Source organism: Arachis ipaensis, chromosome B9, assembly GCF_059453495.1.
Source record: "Arachis ipaensis isolate K30076 ecotype BB chromosome B9, ASM5945349v1, whole genome shotgun sequence".
In the NCBI taxonomy this organism is placed as follows: domain Eukaryota; kingdom Viridiplantae; phylum Streptophyta; class Magnoliopsida; order Fabales; family Fabaceae; genus Arachis; species Arachis ipaensis.
In genome coordinates this window covers 159,667,039-159,688,636 of record NC_142444.1, presented here as the reverse complement: position 1 = coordinate 159,688,636, position 21,598 = coordinate 159,667,039, and the positions used below count along the sequence as shown (strand labels likewise).

General features: G+C 31.2%; 2 protein-coding genes across 2 annotated transcripts; both read right to left on the bottom strand.

Moving 5' to 3' along the window:
* Nucleotides 1–8,051: 8,051 nt before the first annotated feature.
* On the bottom strand, nucleotides 8,052–10,121 carry LOC107618681 (receptor-like serine/threonine-protein kinase At2g45590). The gene has a single exon (XM_016320811.3). It carries the CDS (start codon nucleotides 9,930–9,932, stop codon nucleotides 8,232–8,234), a length of 1,701 nt encoding a protein of 566 aa, XP_016176297.1. The 5' UTR covers nucleotides 9,933–10,121; the 3' UTR covers nucleotides 8,052–8,231.
* A 7,554-nt stretch (nucleotides 10,122–17,675) lies between these two features.
* SBT1.3 (subtilase 1.3) lies at nucleotides 17,676–20,481 on the bottom strand. The gene has a single exon (XM_016319956.3). It carries the CDS (start codon nucleotides 20,220–20,222, stop codon nucleotides 17,865–17,867), a length of 2,358 nt encoding a protein of 785 aa, XP_016175442.3. The 5' UTR covers nucleotides 20,223–20,481; the 3' UTR covers nucleotides 17,676–17,864.
* Between the last annotated feature and the right edge of the window lie 1,117 nt (nucleotides 20,482–21,598).

Genomic DNA, 21,598 nt, shown 5'->3' with positions numbered 1-21,598 from the left:
TGTTTGTTTTGTCCTTTATCGTTGGCCTCCACTATAATTTATAGTTGTTTGGGCTAAATTATTCAGTTACTTTGACGAGTCGAAGTATCCGTGGCCGACTTTAGGACAAGATTTGGGAGAAAAGTTTGTTGCATAGGAATAAGGAGTTATTCATTTTTGAATTTATTTAATCATGCCGAGATATAATCTATTTCTTCCGAAGTATTAAGAGCACAGTACAAAAAAATAATATCCATCAAAGATAATTACGAACCATACACCCAAACTAATTAAGCAAAAATAATGTTATACCCTAAATAATAAACTGAAGAAGATAGGTTAAGGACACACATATGAGAGAGAAGGTAAAGTAGAACAATAGGATATATTACATAATTAAGCACTATATAAGTTTTTTAAAACAAAGAAAAAAAAAACTAATCAAGCACGATGATCATCATAGTCTTGCACACACTCTATACAGAAATTTATTTAACATATAGATCAAGTACTAGTAATTACATATAATTAAGTTAACAAATAAGGGAAAGTTGTGAGAGTTGAGATTAGGAATGATCATAGTCCGGCTCTGACGTTGGACGGAGCTCTGTCAGTTGGAACAATTAGCATGAAGCAAGATTGCATGATTTAATTTCTGTTTCAGCCTAGTAAGTAGTAAGATCAATGCTTGTCAAGTCCTCCACCTGTGTGTTCAACAATTTCATGTAATATCATATATAGACGCATCAAATTGTTGCAACTTATTGCACTTCAATTCATCAATCAATAATTTTTAAACTTTCATATAGAAATAGAAACAATGATATTTATCCTTATTGTTTTATTTACAAGTTATGTTATTGTAAATAAAGAGTTCAATTAACATGAACTGATTTGTTTAAATTTTAAATTTTAAGAAATCTAAAATTTTAATTACAGATATTAAATTCTCTAAAAAATGTAACTAAAAAAAATTAATATTAATTATTTAAAAGTTAATTTGTTATACTTCTTAATAAATTAAATGATACACAACTACACAAGAATGCAATAAATCTAATAGATAAAATCAAAATTTCAAAAGACTAAATCCAAACAAACATAGAGTAATACTTTCGCATACATATTTACCAATAGTATAACTAAAATTTATAATTGTGAACAGATTATATGCTGATTTTCTTCGCCCATTGTTGCCTCAAATTCAGATCTCGTATCTTCTACTTGGTGATTAATAAACATAAGCAGATCCTTGTCCAGATGGAAAGGAGAAACCCAAAGATGATCATTAAGATTTGGAAACGAGATCTTCAATAATCAAGTTCCTCAGCTACTTGCACCTTTTATTTTATTTTTATTTTAATAATGCTGCAACTACTTTTGGCCGTGGTTTTTTAGATGCTCACACAACCCTGGCTTATGATTGACAAATTTTTAAATTTTCGTGACCCAGAGTAATTTCTCTAAGAATTTTTATTCATTTAGTGCTAGAGAAGTATAGACTATGGTGGAGAATAAATATTCTTATATTCAGATTAATATATGAAATTTAGGTCGAATTTTAAATTAATTTTTAAAAAATTAATTGACCCAGTTATAATTCTTAAATTTCCATTTATCATTCGAGTTAGTTCATAGTATAAGTAGTCAAGCATTTGAACATTTTACTAACTTCGATTATTTTTGTACGAGCTATATCTCATTGTTAATGGAGATGATTTTAGAGATTAGCATCATAATGTTATAAATGTGAAAAATATATGAAATTAGTCTCATATCAAAAAAAATATAAAAAAATAAAGAAAAGTAGAAAATTTATAAGACGAGAGACTTATTAACTTAATAAATTTTGAGCTGGATGTGATGTCTTTTTATTTTATATTCTTCTACTAAGAAGACTAAAAAAATATATTTTTTAAATTGGATAAAATATATTTTTTGCCTTTGAAGTTTGTTAAAAATTTTAAAAATATTTTTAAATTTTATTTTGTTTCAATTTTGTCTCAAAAAATTTTTAACTGCATCAAATATACTCCTAACGTCTAATTTTTTAAAAAAATTAGGACTAATGCAGCAACAATTTTACAAGAACAACCTTCACTACAAACAAACTAGACATAGTTGTCATGCATTATTACTAGATTGGTCTTAAAATTTTTGAAAATTTAGTTGTTAATAGTATATTTGATGTAAATTGAAAACTTCATGGACAAAATTAAAATAAAATAAAACTTAAGGATATTTTTGAAATTTTTGACAAATTTCAAAGATAAAAAATATACTTTACCTTTTAAAATGAAAATTTATTTTATTTTTAATCACACTTTTTGAACTAAAATATAAATTAAAAAACTATAAAATTATAATTTAAATATGAATATTAACTTTTCGATAACAAGTATTTTTTCTTTTTTATAAATAAGTGCATTATAATTATTTGACATAAAATTTATAAGACGCAAACTTTATTGAGTTAGACTCAATCTTAGTGTGACCCACTTGGTTCTTTTCCAAAATTTCTCTTGTGATCGAGCGGATCGATTGTCAACATAGAATGCTTTCATAGAGGTTATTGAGTGATCCTTTACCTTGTTGGGTTATACTGAGTGGTCAAATTCTATCTAATACGGCGCGAAATATTTTTTTTAATAAATTTATTTTTAATATATTATTATTATAAAATAATTCAATAAATATATTTAATTATATAACATTATATCAGTAAAAATAAATACTTTTATCAGTAATATTAAATGTCTATTAGTAGTAATATTGTACTTGATCATCTAAATAGAAAATACAACATTGATAGATTTGGCTAGAGTCAGGGACGGATTAGTGGAGGCTTCGGCCCAACTTTAAAAAAAAAATATTAATAATAATAAGTTATTAAGTACGATTTAATTTTTTTTAAAATTTATTTAGTATTTAATCTAATATAAATAAAAATTTAGTCTAATCTAAATATTAATGATTTTTAATATCTAAAAATTAAGTAACAATATTAAAAAAATATGAAAATATATTATTACTAATATTTTTTAATTAAATAAAATTTTTCAATTTTTATAAAGTAGATTTTTTTCTTCTTGTGAGCGTCCTTTTTTATTCATTTGGTATTAATTTTCTCTGTTTCAACTACTACAACTGAGAGTTCTTTTTCAGCTATGAATATTGTGAAGAATAATTCAGAAACAAAATAAAAGATAAATTTCTTGCTAATTGTCTTTTAATTATATTGAAAAGAAAATTGCAGAAAAATTTGACACAAATTCTATTATCAATGAATTTTATGAAACGAGGAATCGACCACTTCGTTAATAAAAAGTACATATATATTTTTTGCACTTTAAAATATATTCTCTATCAGTATATTTTTGTAATGCATTTTACATTATATAATTTTTTGCATAATTTTTTAATTTTTTAATATTATATATATTATTGGCCCCATGATACTATTTCTGGATCCGTCCCTGGCTAGAGTTAAATCTATCCTTTTATTTACTGAAAAAAAAAATCGATCCTTTTACTTTATATTAAGTGATAGTTTTTTTTATTCTTCTGACTCTGTTCAAATAAAAAAAAAATAACTACTTTTTACAATAACTATAATCATTTAAAAATATAGAATTTATTTAAAAATATAGAATTTATTTGATTTATTTTTTTATTTTTAATTATTTTTTAGTAATGCTATACATTTAAGTTTTTTTATGACCTAAATCTAATTAAGTTAAATAATAAAATTTAAAATAATACTATTTATAATTAATTTTTGTTGATATTAGATCAATTTAATTAAATTTAATTAATAAAAATACTTAAATACGTAGCATTATTTAATTTTTTTTCTAAGATCTTATAAAAAAATGAAAAGGATAACTACAATAATTAATTAAATAGCATGATCATCATCTATTATTTTTAATTGATCATTGTAATAGCATGTTCACTATCTACTTACCACTCATTTAAAATTATATGTAAAGAAAATCAATAATGTCATTCTTTATATGATTCTTTTACGTGATATTTTGTATGAACTTGTACACAAAATAATTGTTGGCATTATTAAAATAAGAATAACATTATTATCTTCTATATAAATAGATTATTTTTTTCCTTCTCAAACCAAATTTCATCTAATTCACTGCAGCTCAAAGTGGTTTAACCTTTTAATATTTCATACTCGTAATTCAGGGTATCTTGTAGCAGTTTTTTCTTTGTTTCTTTTAATGGATATATTCTGCAAAGGGTTAATTATAAAAAACACTCTCAAATTATTCAAACGTTTACAAAAATGCACCCGAATTTTACTATCAAATAAAAATGTCTTCAAATGATTTAAAAATACGACAAAAATATTAAATACGTATTTTCAAAAAATGTCTTGGAGATTGAACTTTAATGCGATTTTTCGCAAGCATGATTAGAAAAATGAGATATTATTATTCTTAAATTTTGGTGTTTTTTGTTACGTATATATTTTTTGTGATTTTTTAAAAGTATTATTGGTTGTTAACAAAAAAAATATATACTTAACGAAAAATCACTAAATTTTAAAGATAATAATATCTCATTTTTATAATCATGCTTGCAAAAAATCACATCAAAATTCAATTTCTAAGACATTTTTTGAAAATATATATTTACTGTTGGCCATTTTGTCGCTATGGGGCCAACTCGTTTTAATGGGCGGGACTTTGCCTCTAAAATTAAGCTCGTTTATTTTTTTTACATTCTTTTTAAATAGCCCTTTTTGCCAATATGTTTTTTGATTTGACCCATCAACTAAAAAAATACTATTTGTTAAAAGTTTTTAACCTAAAAATGATATTTTTAGTCAAAATATTTTTTAAAAAATAAAATAAAAAGATAAATAAGACAACTCGTTTAATTTATTGGATTGACCATAAACAGATCGGACTAAAATTTTATGGCCTGCGAATGAAGCAAGTTAAATGAGCCCGGCCATTTAACACGCAAACTTAAACCGACTGGACCTAAATAGGTCGGGTTGGCCAGTTTGAGAGCTACATTTTTATGTTAACCAACCATTCTCGAAAATTAAAAATTTGGTCACCGGGGTCTTTATATATCGTTCTTGTGTTAGTCCTTTCTCTCTTGAAAGAAAATTCAACGCCATCGACCATAATATTTTTAGTATGGAACCTGAGGACCATTCGGCAGGAAAATTCTCCTACACTGCCGTTCAATGCAACGAAGTTGTCCAACAATTCAGTTGAAAGGGGAAGATAATCAATCTTCTTTGGTTTATATAACCGACATGTAACCATGAATATAGCTGTAAAATTTGTAGCAGAAAACCTCTTTAACAGCATTATAAATGAATTATTCAATCTTTAACAGCATTATGAGTGAGTTATTCAATTTTCTTTTTTTGTTTTTCATTTGAATGGTTCGTATTTTTTATGAACTCCTCGTCTCAATACTCAATGTTTTTTCTTCTTGTTAGGTTTTTCTTTTTTTTCTTTATTGGATTCCTGTTTGTATTTTTGTCGATAATTAAAATAATGGCATCATCCTGCACTATTGGAAACATAAAGATTCTAGCGAATCAAGATTCAAGTGGTCTCTACTCTCTTATAAACATTATAGAAACATTAGTTTCCAAGCATTAGTGTGGTTGAACATTGTACTTGTGAAATCCCGATCATCTTTTCAAATAACATGAGAATTTTGGTTGCTTGCTTGCATGGCTCTTCTTAAAAATCACTGGCACTCAAAGGTGGGCATAGTTTGAATTTTTAAAAATCTAAACTGGATCCATTTTAGAATCAGTTTTGTGGTTTATAAAACCAAAGCGGAATTAGATTGAACATTGAAGAGAGAAATTGGTTCTAAACCGATTTGAAAAAACAAAAAACCGATTTTAAATCAGTTTTAGAAGTTAAATTCGATTTTATTTATAAATCGGTTTTAAATTCGATTTTTTAATCTCCAAATTTAAATTTTGGTTTTTTTTTAATCCAATTTTAGAACCAGATTTTTAAACAAAAAATTCAATTTTAAATTCGATTTTATTTATAAATCAGTTTTAAATTCGATTTTTTAATCTCCAAATTTAAATTTTGGTTTTTTTTTAATCCAGTTTTAGAACCAGATTTTTAAACAAAAAATTCAATTTTAAAACCAATTTTTGAAAATCCAGTTTTAAAACCAGTTTTTTCAACCAAAAATTCAGTTTTCAAACTAGTTTTTAAAAATCTAATTTCCAAACCAGATATTTTAACAAAAAATCCACTTTTAAAACCAATTTTTAGAAATTCAATTTTCAAACCATAATTTTTTTAAAAGTAAAATTAATACTAAAGTCATTTTAAAGTGTATAGGTTCATTACAACTAGAATTTGATTCTTTATAAATCTAATAACAATAGCTAATCTATATAACATTTAATTATTCTCAAAACATCAAGAGGATATCACCGAAAAATCTCTCTAAAACAAGAACCACAAAATATCAAAAGATGCCAAGTTGCCAACAAAATTATCAAACACCCACAACCTTTGAAAAAAATATATCTGCAAATAATAAAATATACCTTTGTCATTTTAAAACAAATCTTAGAATGAAAGTATTAAACTAAATGAGAATACTAAGCATACCTAGTTATCAAGATTATCAATTGGGCTATAAGGTATACCTAATAACGGGTTCCTTAGCTATTCTTGGTTGATTTTGAGACTTATCACCGATCCACTTCCTTCTATTCTCATGCCAAGCAATTGCAGCTGCATAATATTTCAATCAACAGTAGGTTTTAAGTAAAAATTTAGAGGAATTAAATATAAACATAAATAAAATCATTGGTGAAATGTTCAGAAAATTGAAATTGGAAAAAGAAAACAGAAAATTATGACAAGGCTACTGCCAAAAAAGTCTTTACAATTTAAGATTGTAACAAAAATTTAAAGAAAAGCTTTATATTGCACTTGAGGACAAGTCCTCTGATCTAAATGGATCATTCCAATAATATTATCGTCCTACACACAAGACATAACCCAATTTATCCATCAGCAACAAACTTTAAAGTTATAATAGATTAATTTCTGACTTGATGAAAAATAAGGTGAGAAAATAAAAAGCTAATGTCACAGAATGATGATATATGATGTATCTGACTTCAGCGGCTAACTCTGTCGCCATTGTATAATTGTTGCTTCCTTGATTCTCTGCATTCCCACTCACACAAATGAGTAAATGCTTCATTTATTTATTTATTCATTTTCTTTGATTAATGGTTGGACAAAGAACTAAGTATGAAAATCAATTAATCAAAATGCAATTCAAACTCAAGAATTCCAGCAGCAATATCTCAATAGGATTACACAATCTCAATAGTTTCAGCAACAATTTCAGCAATTTTACAATAAAATAGTAAATTTTCACACAAGCAAACAATGTGTACAATAGAGGTTTAGGAAGTATTAGAGATATAACCATTAAAATTACTTTTTTTCATCATGACATGGTATTAGAATTCTAGATTCGAAAGGTCAAGAGTTCGATCCTTGGTAAACCCAAAAATCAGTTTAAGCTTTTGGGAAAATGTTTATTATCCCTAGTACTCGGATGGTTATTTTAGATAATATGGGAGATGTTCATTTTGTAACTCAATAGCCCATTGTACACATTGTACAAATAGTCCATTGGCTCCTAGCAGGACTTAATTAATATAATGTGATTTGAATTTTTTTATTTAAAATTAATTTTTTTAAAATGGTTTGGTTTGAATTGGATTTAAAATCCAAGATTTGGATTTTTTTGCCAGCCCTAACTGTACCCATTAGTGGCCCATTACTATAGCGTAGTTATTACTTAATACTTATTAGTGAATTAGAAGTATGATGGAGAAAGCAAAGTGCATAGTAGTATAGTTGAATATAACATATGTCGTAAGGCGTTGCACCATTCTCCATTCGTAGACGGGTTTTTATCCAATATTCTCGGATGATTTCATTGATCTGTGGAAAACTGTATGTATGTCCAACTGTCCAAGTCAATTTGCATAATCAGAAAAACGACAACAATCAATTACCAAAAGATGTTACACAAAAGTAAGAAGGGTTTCTGATTAGCAAAAGTTGTGAACTACAAAGATGGCCTCTCCACTAAAGCATGCCTCAAAGTTAGTGTGAAATAGAGAAATCAATCAAAACTAGCAAAAGTGAAAACAAAAGAGAGTCAACGCAACTAAAAGGGAAATTTACAGCAAAGTAGAATTGCTACTGTTGAGTGGATGATGAAGATGAATAGTGAAGGGGCAATTGAGATGGGTCCAATTCCCCACTAAGCATCCCAACAACCTCTTTCATTGAAGGACGACGAGACGGTGACTTGAGCAAACAGAGCAACGCAACCTTGATACAGAGCAGAGCCTGCTCTTTATCCAAACCCTGAATGGATTCATCAACAAGATCAAGCAGCTTCCCTTTGCGGCTGCAATGGCGACCCCACGACACAAGATTCGCTCTCTGAAACTCACTGCTCGACAATGGTGAACCAGTAGTCACCTCCAATGGACGCCTCCCAGACACTATTACAAGCAATAACACCCCGAAACTGTACACATCGCACTTCTCCGACGCATCGCCACCACACTCTGGAGCAACATAGAACACCGTCCCTCTCATGCTTTGGTTGCTGCTCATAGCGCCACTCTTGGGGATTTCACCATCATCTACCCATGAATCTACGCTGTTCCTGCTACCGCTTTTCTTAATCTCCCTGAACCACCACTCATCACTCTCTCTCTCTGCACCATTTCTATCCTTTTCTTTCTTCTTTTTGTTTTTCTTTTTCTTCTTGCTAGCAAGCTCTTGAGAATACTCCTCCTTCCACCATTCCCTCACAGGCCTTCTTCTCTGCTTCTTCAAAACATCACCGTCCTCATCCATAGATTCCCACCATTCCAGTTTCCTCCTACTACTACTGCTATTATTCTTCTTCTTCTTCTTGTTGATCTCATCCTTTGCACTGGTAGAAGCAGCAGAAGCAGAAGCAGTCAACTCAGCTTTGGGTCTCTGCATTCCAACGTCATTCCCAATCCAATCCATCACATAATCCTTCAACACAGCACCCGATGAACCTCCGTTCTCTTCATTTACCAAATTGCCCCCCACACCCTTCCCATTTTTCTTCACAACTGCATCAGGCGATGGAATTGGTCCTTCCGGAGATTGCTCCTCAAAAACAGAGGCACCGTCACTCTCGCACCCCAAAGCCTCAGCTTCCAACCTGTTCTCCGTCTTGAACCTCGCAAGTCCAAAGTCTCCTATCTTGGCCGCAAAGGACCGGTCCAAGAGAACATTACTGGGCTTGATATCGCCGTGAATCACCGGAGGGTCGCAGGAATGAAGAAACTGTAACCCTCTCGCGACGTCCAGTGCGACGGAGAATCTCGTCTGCCATCGCATGAGCTCAGGGGATTTTCGGCGGAGGAGTGCGTCGTGGAGGTTGCCGTTGTGCATGAGGTCGTACACGATGAGGAAACGGCGCCGTTTGGGGTCGGAGGCGAACCCTATAGCAGGGACCACGTGACGGCACGTGGAGGAGGAGGATGAACGGAGGAGCCTGGAAGCGAAGAGGAGCTCGTTGTGGAACTCGCGCTCCCCTTGGAGGGATGCAGAGGAGTCCATGAGCTTAACGGCGAGGGGTTTTCCGGCGAGGGAGGCGGAGAAGACAGGGCCAAAGCCTCCATGGCCGAGGATGGTGGAGAAGGAGTTGGTGGCGCGGCGGAGGAGGGAGTAGGAGAAGCGGTGAGGAGGGTTGGAGTCGGAGTCAGAAGAAGGAGTTGTCCGGTTCTTCTTCCTTGTTGGGTTTCGAAGGCAGAGGAAGAAGAGGACGAAGAAAGAGGAGGCGGAGGAGAAGACATGGTTTTGGGGTTTGTTTGGTGGCGATGACGTGGACAGGTGGCGTGATGGCATCTTTTCATGTGAATTGCCAACTAGTTTGTTAGTCTTCTGAGGGGGGTTTTTAATGCGTCTCTGGATATTCGAGAATAGAAGAATACTGAATACAGTTACACTATGTATCTATTCATTTATTGTTTTCTTCTACTCTACTTGGCTACTTCCATTTCCATAACCCTCTTTACTTATATAGCTACCTCCAATTTTAGTACCGCATCATCTTTATTTAAAAAAAAAAAAATCACGTCTATGTTACTAGTATTTTAGAAAAATAAAGGTGCATTATCAACTCCATCTACATTTTATTACTAGTTAGTACTTTGATAATTAAGTCTCTTTAAATTATAGGTAGTTGTTGTAAATGTGTTTTGAGTAAGCAAGGCTAAAACAATGACATTAATTACTTTTATAAGAACTGTTTTTTTGATCTACCAATTAAATACTCCGCCTTAGTAGTCCATAGCAAGTGTGATGAGTTAACTTGTAACCAAGGGGGAAAATGGGGCGATATAAATAAATATTGATGGGCGGTGTTTATTGGTAATATACATTTGTGATTATGTGTGTTGATTCCTACATATATGTATAGCACAGGCTAGGACTATAGTTAGTAGTATTAGTTACTTCAATTCATTGTCTACCTGTAAACGCGGCACTTATTTTTTAGCCTTTTATGATTCATGCTTTGCATATGAATATTGTAGAAGATAGATTCATTGCCTAAGATTCATAATACATGCTCTATATATGTTCATACTTTATAATGCTTTTTTGACTCAACTCTTCCTTTCATTACAAGACAAATTAGAAAGAAACACCAATTATTGCAACTCGATCTTATCTATCGCGGTTTCACACCTTTAGGCTATGTTTTAAAGAGAGACTGCAACGGAGAGGAAAAAAAATAAGAAATAGAAATTAAATTAAAATTTTATTTTAATAAATATTAAAATTGAAAAATAAATTTATAATTTAAAAAATTAAATAAGAATACTTTTAAAAGGAAATATTGTTATAGTTTAAGTCTTTAGTCTAAGAAATTTCAATTTCTTTTGTCTCGACTTTTTGAAAGTACTTAAAAATTTGAAATTTTATATCTAAAACTAAAATTTTAATTCCAATTTTTTACCACCAAATATAATATTGAATTATAATTTCCAATTTTAATTTTAGTCTCTAAAAACAAACGCTATTTTATAAAATAAAAAATATTTAATAACAAAAAATATTAAATAAAAACAGTCAAAATTTATCTTATTTAATATTCATTAATTATTGTACAATAATTAATAAATATTAAATAAGGTCAATTTTAACAATTTTTTTTTTTGTTTTCCTAACATTATATATCCAATTTTCATGTAGTATGGATTCATATTTGTACAAGTAAATTAAGTTATGAATTAATATGTCATTAATTATGTAATAACTATCTAAAAAGTACTTGTATATTAATTAGCAATATAAAAACAATACATGAAGCAAATTCTTATTACTATAGTTTCGAAATAAAATAAAATGTAAACGTCATGAAGAATTGAAGATTGTAAAAATAGCAAATAAAGTTTCTTATTGTAGGAAAAAATAATGAAATTTGATTTAATTTTATCATGCCGGTTCAAACTTGAGAATTGAGACAAACCCGCATCCCCGTGCTTATATATGATCATGTGGTAGCTCGTTTCTCTTTGACCCCTTTTTAGGTGGATAATTTGGAATTATTAGTATACTTCTTGTTAGACTTTCTATTCGTGCAACTACAATAATTTTTTTAATCAATAAGTAAAGTAACTAACAAATCAATTTCTTTTCTTACTCTTCCACAAAAAAGTATAGAGAATATACTTATTTGTTATTTCTTTTTTATATTAATGATAAAAATGTTGATCCTAATAACGTGATTCATATCATATGTGAAATGAATAACATATTCTTCTATATAAATATATTTTGCTTGTTCTGCTTTTGTTAGCAACGGTGATATATGGATAAATTTCGAGAAGGAAAAGTTTTGGGCCAGCAACTTTTCTAAATTCTGGCCAGCATGTAACCAGTAAAGAAAAGTGAGTCATTAGATGAAATCTTACACCAATCTCACACCATTAAAATCATTTTTTATGACTATTTGATGACTACAAATACCAAAAGTTGCTGACTCCTAGCACTCTTCTTTGGAGAAATAATGAAAAATAACAAGTAATCAAATGACAAATTTTGGATATATTAACTTGTACATTTTTGGACCATGAATTTGTTATTGATTATAAGTTGATTTTTTATGTCTCCTTAAATACATACATTAATAAATAAGGCATGATGATACAGACTGAGGAGAAGTCATTCACTATGATTAGCAATATTCTTTTTCTTTTTCTTATTTTTGTATAGAGCAATATTCATTTTCGCATGGCATTAAATTATCAAAAAAATATTTATGCATTTACTTTGTGTATATTTTCATATGTTTTTAATTGAAAATAATTGATAAGAAATGAAAGAAAAAATAAAAAATTTATAATAGATTAAGTGAATATAATAATTAAAATATAAACACACGTTATGTTAAGCAGTGTAATCAAATAGATCAAATCATTTAACGATTCTAAATTATCATCTTTGCACATCTTTATATGAGTAGTTTGATACTGATACGATATTATATCAAAAAATAGAAAAAATTAGATAAAAATTAAAGAAAATTTAATAAAACTCCCTACAATTAGGATCAAGAAGAGAATTAGAATTTTTAATTACATTATATATAGGGTAAAGTATTTTTTTATCCCTAAAGTTTTACAAAAGTTTTAAAAATACTCCTAAGTTTTATTTTGTTTCAATTTTGTTCCAAAAGTTTTTTATTTGCATCAAATATACCCCTGACGGCTAATTTTTCAAAAAATTTAAGACCAATTCAACAACAATTTCATAAGAACAACCCTCAATACAAGCAAATCAAGCATAATTTTCATGCATTATTGTTAGATTGATTTTAATTTTTTTTTGAAAATTTAACCGTCGAGGATATATTTGATACAAATCGAAAAATTTTGGGACAAAATTGAAACAAAATAAAACTTAGGGATATTTTTAAAACTTTTATTAAATTTTAGAGACAAAAAGTATACTTTACCCTTGTATATATCTACACTATGATAAGTTCAATACTAATATTAACATATATATATATATATATATATATATATATATATATTTATTGGAAAAGTTTAGGGGCCAGCAATTTTAATGAATTTTGGCCAGCATGTAACCAGCAGAGAAAGGTGAGCCATTGGATGAAATCTCACACCAATCTCACACCATCAAATCATCATTGATGGCTAACAATCACAAAAATTGCTGCCCCCTAGCATTGCTCTATATATATATATATATATATATCATTATATTTTTTTGAAAAAAAAAGGTGAGTTTAATAGAGTGAGATTTGAAATGGATTGATGCACATTTACAAATAGATGGTTGGTGGTGCACCGTATGTGTGGGGTATGCATGTTGGTGTAATGGTATAGACAAGACGGAGTAGTGAAGCCTCGTGGTACATATACATATAACATATGTATCAGATAAAACTCAAAAGGAAGGAAACTCTCCCTTATTGGACTAAGACATGACCAGATCCTTGTCCATCCATTTAATTACACAGCAATGCATGTCTGCTTTCTTCACTGCTTCTTTCTGCTTTCTGCCTATTCAACTTTATTACTCTGCACCACCACACATATATGCGTTATCCGATCCTATCTATATTTAGATGCAAACACAATTGCTTTTCATTTTGTTTTTTCGTTTCTTGAGGGCTAATCTAATTGCCATGGCTTGACAATCAAAATTATTTAATATAGAAATAAACAAAAAAAACCGACGTGTATATATAAAAATAATTTTCCCATTCAAGACGCAAAAGCATAGTAATTTATGGACACACGTGTGCTTACAAAAAAGGTGGGGACCACAAATCCTCTAATGGTAGTTTAGACTGGAGATTTTGGTTGATTAGCATATATAATAAATTAATAATCAAGTTCAAAGATGTGCAGCTTCTAGATTGGATATTGCTAAATTGCTAAATGCATGACGACACGCGAGAGAACTAGGTCAACCTCTTATATCAAAGTTTATTTGTGTATGGAATAAGCTCCTCTTTTTAATTTAGTGCCACTTGTATGATTCGCTTTACAAGTTTCAATTATACAATTTTGCAAGTAACCATCACAACCACAATTTCCCTTACACTGCCGGCTCTGCATTATGCTTAAATTAATAGCTTTTTTTTATTATTATTATTAAAGTTGCTTTTTCTTTTTTTAAAAATGAAGTCTTATGCATAAAATTAGTCGAACTTCAAATACCACCAGCAAGTATATATCCAAGTTAAACAGTAGAATCGTAGATCGTTCAAACTTTTTAGCCGACTTATATTGCTCTACAATTTGGTGATTTAAGTTTTTTTTTTTTTTTAAGGAAGAATGGGACATAAATTTTCTAGGGTACAAAATTCTGATCTGTTTTCTTTGATACGTATATATATAGATAGATTACTTCTTCGAAAACAAACTTAAAGATAATTGTTTCAATTGATAAAAGATTAAAAAGCTACTAACACACGTCAATTAGAAGAGTAGAAATTTAATTATTTCTCTTAATAATAATCTTAAATTCTAAGCCATCACCAATATATAAACTATCAACTATAACAGTCATGGTTTTATAAAAATTTTAACAGTTGAATAAATATTGTCTTGAATAAGATTAGAATACATGTGAGTTTGAAAATGAAAATGAAAATGTCGTCCCTACTTTATATATATGGCAATTAGTAACCACGCGAAGAGACGTGTGTCACCGACATTGCAGTAAAAGAACTGTAATTAGAGCACACGGTATATAAGACATTTTCATTATGATATAGATTAAGAATTTGGTGAGAACTCATGTGAAGTGGATATATAAGAGTCATTAAATGAAAATTTAGTCAAATCAATTAAATTATCTAACAATTGTCAGGTATAATTTCACGTAAAATCGACTGCACTTGAAGTTCCACCTAAGCTAAGCAAGCGTCAACGGACCATGTTACGGTTAGTTGGTTATTATGCCACTTAACAATAAAATTGTTATCCTCAAGGTGTAGTTCACCTTTGACTGAAACTTTACTCTCTTTCCTCTTAATCTGATATTGTTCCTTTTGGAGAGACAGTCACATGTAAGGTGAAAATTGATTTTATGTGAAGTTGATAATTAAGTATCGTTAAATGATAATTTAATTAAATTTGTTAAATAATTTAAGGTGGAAATTTAGGTGTAGTTGACTTTACGTGAAGTTGATACCTGAGAGCCGTTAAATAATTTAACTAAATTTTTATTTAACGGCTCTCAGGTATCAACTTCTCGACTTCACCTGAATTTTTATCATAATTTAATGATTTTCTATTATCAACTTCACGTAAAATTAACCGCAAGTGAGTTTCTCCTTATATTTAAATCCTAGATGGGTAAATCCCAACCAAACCAAAAAACCTAAATCCTAACCAGGTTTGCAGCAGATTTTGGGCTTTGAATATCATCTCCTTTTTTCGAGTGATTGGCCCAAATGAGTAGGGCCAAAAAGTTTGCCATCCATTAAAATGTTGTTCCCGACCCAAAAGACTATCTATAGGAATGTTTTTCTCTACTACTTCCTCTTTCTTTCCAGGTCAGAAAGAACCTAATTCTAGGGGATTTACGTCTAATCATGTTAATTTCTTTAACATGACCATATAGAAATCCAGAAGATTAATGTTACAAAATTTACTGCATGATTTTTCTTATGATATTGTTATTTATATATAGTTATATAAGTACATGTGTTTGTGAATTGTGATTGAATCTTAACCATTGTACCCGGTTCCCATTTAATCTGTCTACTATATAAAATAATCATGCTTAAACAAACACTAGAGTAGGCCTTAAATTACTCCTACGCAAGGGTAGAAATAGTTCAGGTATAACTTGGTTTGAATTTAGTTTGGCCTGATCTATTATAAAATAGATTCAGCTTCAATTATTATAAAAATCTTAAATGTATTAATAAGTCAAATCAAATTTACTAATTAACTTTATTGATTTGTTAAATTTATCTAGACTTATTAAAATATAAATAATCGTTTATTATTAATAAAGTTATTAGATATTTTTAAATTTATTATATTTTATTATAAATATTTTTGTATATTTTTAAATATTTTAAAACTTATAATTTTTTGTAAATATTAAATTTATATATTATATATAAGTAATTTTTATTAAAAAATATTTGTTATGAATAGTATTTTTAAATTTTACTTTTGTAAAAAAAAGAAAAAAAAGTCTTTTAACAGGTTAAAGATCACCTCAAACTTAATAATAGATTAAATTTAATATTTTAAAAAAAATCTATAAATGACAAATCTAATCTATTGAGAGTAAAGTCTGTTTTCACCCCTACTCTTACGGCAATCAGAAACAATCATAAGCAATGTTCCTGTCTTTGAAAAACAATTAAATAGTGGTTCTTCATAGAAAGTTGCTGTGACTCAGAATGAAAAATATCAACACCTGTAATAAAAGTTGGACCACTATATATTTATTGATGGGGCCAGCTTTCTGTAGATACTCACATGCAAGGAGTACTACCTTGTGTCTGTCTTGCCCAAAATGAATTCAATAGAATAAGATAGATATTTAAAAAAAAAAAAAATTTAGAAAATAAATATGAAGATATTTGTTGTGTAAATGCTTCCCATTTCTCTCGTGTAATATCAATTTAGAGTTTCAAAATGGTCAAAGGATTCTTGAAGAGTACTCTTATTTTATTTATCATCCGTTTGGGTCATCCTTACTTCACTAAGAAGGAAAATTAATTACTTATTATAAGAATAAAACACAAATCAGCCCCTGACAATTACCTTGAAAGACAACGAGGCTCCTGACAAAAAAAAATCTCAACTCGGCTCCTGACAAAAAAAAAATCCAACCCAGTCTCTGACAATTACTTCGAAAGGACAACGAGGTCCCTGTGCAAAAAAAAAAATCAATGTTATTTTTTTAGCACAGGGGCTAATCAGTCCCAAAAAAAATTATCAGGGACCGAATTGGGTGTTTTTTTTTCTTAGGAGCCTCGTTGTCCTTTCGAGATAATTGTCAGGCCGGATGAGTTTTCACTCCTTATTATAATTGTGTGTTAAAATTTTGTAGATGTATCGTGGATGTATGAGTCAATAAATTCTAAAGCCTTTTTCGTTTGAGAAAATATTTTTATTTTGTTTACATTTTCAAAACTTTTATAAAAGAAAATAAAAATATTAATTTTCTAAAATTTATCAGTACAGTTTCTTCATCAAATTAAAATTAAACACGGACCACGCTTGCCTTAATTCTTGTCTCCAAGACAAGATTCCGACAAGATTCCTTAATCTGTGTATGAATTTTGGAGGAGCATACACCAATCCACATGATCCTCTTACATTTGTCTAATACTACTTTAATTCCTCTTGGAAATGATTAACTTATGCTAAGACCTTCACTAAGTGGACTAAGCTTTGTACTCTTGTATTGTATCATAGCCAAAAAATACTTTTTAAGATGACTGTTTGTGAAAGCTAAGTATTAATAATAGATGTGACTGAGGAAACAATAGAGCTCATGCTACAACAACAACATTTGAAATGAAATTCACAACTGGAATAGATTGATCTATAAGTTGGTTGAAGTGTGGAATAATAATGATGAAATGAAATGAAAGGTCATTATTGGATAGATGCAGCCAACATCATCAAAGCATATTCTGTAATAAAACTGCATGCACTTCTTGGTACATAAAGTTTGCTTACTACAAAAAAAACAAAATAAATAAAAATAAAAAACAGGTGAAAATTTGGAACTAGTTCCAGAGAAGTTCATAATCATTGTTCATCATATTGGAGGCATATATGTTATGACAATGGGGCTTCTCACCCTGTGCACACCATCCTTCCAAACCAGACCTCCAAATTCGGGTTCCTTAGGCCTAGACCTTGTAGTAAACGTAACCTTATAAGACAATTTTTGATACTTGGTTGTGAAATTCAACACATCAGGCTCAACTTTCACAGAAGCACCTATGAATGGTGACACCATCACATGGTACTTGGAAACAGCAGGTCCTACATTGGTAACAGTTCTATGAACAGTCAAAGAAGAAACAGAAGCTTTCTCAGGAAACAGCACAGATATTGCTGGATAGTTCAAGTCAGCAGCAGTTGAAAGATAGTGCTTGCAAGTTCTGTTAGAGGATTTGCCAAAAACTCTTAACTGTGGTGTAGTTAGCTTCTGTGTGCACAAGAATTCGAAGTAATCCTGTGGACTAATGTCATAGACTAAGCCAGGGTCAAGAGCCTTTCTTGGATTAATGTGGCCAGCACCATGATCATAAGGAGTGGAAGGAACAGCACTAGATGCATCTTTGAGAGGCTTGATTGTGTTGTCATGAACATAAGCGGTTGTCATGAGTGCAGATTTGATAGCTGCAGGACTCCATTGAGGATGCTTAGACTTGATGAATGCGGCAACACCACTAACATGAGGGCATGACATTGAAGTTCCGGAGAGTATGTTGAACTTGACCCTTCTGTGATCTGTCTGCAAGCTAGATGGACCAATGAGGCCGCTCCACGCGGCAAGAATGTTGACACCGGGAGCCACCAGATCAGGTTTCAGAATCTCAAGTGTTAAGAAATTAGGCCCTCTTGAAGAAAACGCAGCCACCACAGGGGAAGGCCTAATTCCCAATCTTGTGTTCATGAAAGCCAGAGTTGCAGTTGCTTTTCCGTTCTTTTTTGTTAACACGTAACGTTTGAGCTCTTTTCCTTCTGTCTCTCCGATTGCCACCGCCGGAAGGAGGTGGCAGTCGGCAACAAGCTCTTCGCCGTTGGTGGCGGTGTTTGTTAGAATCATTCCAACTCCTCCTGCTGATGCCACTACTTGCCCCTTCTGAACTCTTGCACTGATTCCCCTGTCACAGATCACAATCTTCCCTTTCACTATTTTAGGATCCAAGGTTCCTTCCAAGCACAAAGATCTTGGATCCAGGGATGATGAGTTGCCTCCTAAGTACACCAGAGGATACTGCTTCTTCAACGAGAGAACGCTTGTTCCTTTGTAGAGCGAAGAACCGGCTATGGTTCTTCCATTTCCAAGCCTCACTTCAGCAGGAAAATCTCTGTCCATTGTGCTTGCTCCAACGGTGGTGATCCATGGTGAAACATTGGTCAGACTCACAGGGTCAGGGCCTGCATTTCCGGCAGAGCAAGAAACAAAAACTCCGTGCTCCATTGCTCCAAATGCGGCAACGGATAAAGAATCTCGGTCGTAAGAGGAGACTCCGCCACCTAAAGAGATTGATAGAACGTTTACTCCGTCAGCCACGGCTCTGTCCACGGCTGAGAGAATATCAGAACTGAAGCATCCACCGGTCCAGCAAACTTTATACGCTGCGATTCTTGCCGACGGTGCCATCCCTCTCGCGGTGCCGTAAGCGTAGCCGAGAAGGTTAGCACCGCGCACCGGTGAACCTGCAACTGTTGCTGCAGTGTGAGTTCCATGACCATCTTGATCTCTTGGTGATTTGTATTCTGCTTTCTCGTCCATTCTTCCTGTTGCGGATTCATACCCGCGGTAGAATATTCTTGCTCCCACAATCTTCTTGTTGCAGTTGCTCTTCCTGAATCCTCTTCCGATTTCGCAGGCTCCTCTCCAGTGAGAAGGAACCGGTTTCATTCCTGTGTCGTTGAAGCTTTCACTCTCGGGCCAAATCCCTGTGTCCAGCACTCCAACGATGACATCATGATCAGCAACATTCTCTGACCAGATTTTGTCGGTGCTATCCAATGGTTCAAGGCCCAGAAAACCTGGGCTTCTTGTTGTGTGAAGCGTGTACTTTGTTTCTGGGAATATGGCCACTACTCCTTCTTCTGATTCTAGCTTCTCTGCTTCTTCTTCGGTCAACTTTGCAGCCACGCCATGAAAAGCTGTTTCGTAAGTGTATATGATCCTCTCTTCTTCTTCGTTGCGTATCTCATCATCAGATTTGGACAGAACTGATTTCACTTTTGATGAATACCATTCAAGGTGGTTGGAAAATGTGTTTGGCTTTGCAGACTTATCCATTTGAATGATGTAAGTCTTCTTTGCAAATTTAGCATTTGCAGATGATGATAAGCAGAGAGTGCTCAAGAGAACACAGTTTGTTATTAGAATAATGTAGTATCCAACCATTGTTAGCTTGTTAGCCATTTTTTTGCTGTGCTAGGAATGATGAAGAAGAAGAAAGAAGGGCTAAGATATTTGAAGCATATAGTCTATAGTATAGGTTATAAAGTGAAGAGAATTTAATAAGGGTACATTGTTTTTATTGATATTGAATTGTGTAGTGCGTATTCTGAGGCATGAATTGAAATATTTAAGAGGATGGGAGGTAGCGATAGAGATAGAGATAGAGTGAAGGTTACTACTCTGTCACCACTCCAGCAGGGCATTAAAGGTGACTTGTTTCGTGCATGCTAAGTCGAATGAGAGGGTTAAAAGAGTTTACCTTAGTGGTTGGTCATAGAAATTAATCCTCAACAGTGTGTGCTTCTCTGTCTCTATGCATGCTAGGGTAATTCTTATTACCACCCCTTTAATTTCTTGCTAGGGTGTATTATGGAAGTATTAGTATTATCGCCTCATATTATTAACTCTAATCATCTTATCATCTCACTAGATGAAGTTAATTGTATGGAGTTATGGACTAAACAACACTATTAAGTCTTGTCATGTATTATTATTGAGTAAAGTATTGTTTTTGTCCCAACGTTTGGGATAAATCTTATTTGTGTCTCCAACGTTTAAATCGTTTTATTTGTATTTCTAAAGTTTGTAAAAGCGATTCAATGTTATCCTGCTATCAATTATACATCATTTGCGCTTTAGTTTGAGTTTTAAAAATCTCTTCTTGTAGTTAGAATACAAATGTCTGGGATAGAATCGATGATCTACTTCGAAAAATAGCTCATCAAATGTTGAAACTAATTCTTACAACATTTACATAATTCACTTTTCTAGGACATAATTGAATCTAAACACAAATAGTGGGTATAATATTAAAATCGAACACATCTAAGTGAGACCTAATTGAGAATGAATACATCCAAGTGAGAATAATTGAAAAATATAATCTGATTTGTTAATATAATTGATAGTAGGATAACATTGAATCACTTTTATAAATGTTAAGGATACAAATAGGACGATTTAAACATTAGGGACAAAAATAGGACTTACCCCAAACGTTAGGGACAAAAATGATACTTTATTCCTTATTATATTTACAGTAAAATTAGTAGATTTTTTTTTTTACTGCATCATGTATAATTTTTTTAGAGTTTTTTTTCCGTGTCTAATTTTCAACTTATTCACTTTCCTACTTAGATATTTTCTAACCTTCTTTCCACGTGTCCAAACCACCGAATTAGAATAATAACAGTCATGTAATAATACTTACTACTATATATATAACATTAACAACTATCATTCTCACCTTCATTTTTCCTTATGCATCAAGTTTGTGATAAAGTTAAACACAAAAAGTACAATACTAGAGGACATGATTAAATGATAGTCCTTTTAAA

Coding starts and splice junctions, on each gene's coding strand:
- SBT1.3 (XM_016319956.3), bottom strand. CDS start 20,222: ATGGCTAACAAGCTAACAATGGTTGGATACTACATTATTCTAATAACA.
- LOC107618681 (XM_016320811.3), bottom strand. CDS start 9,932: ATGCCATCACGCCACCTGTCCACGTCATCGCCACCAAACAAACCCCAA.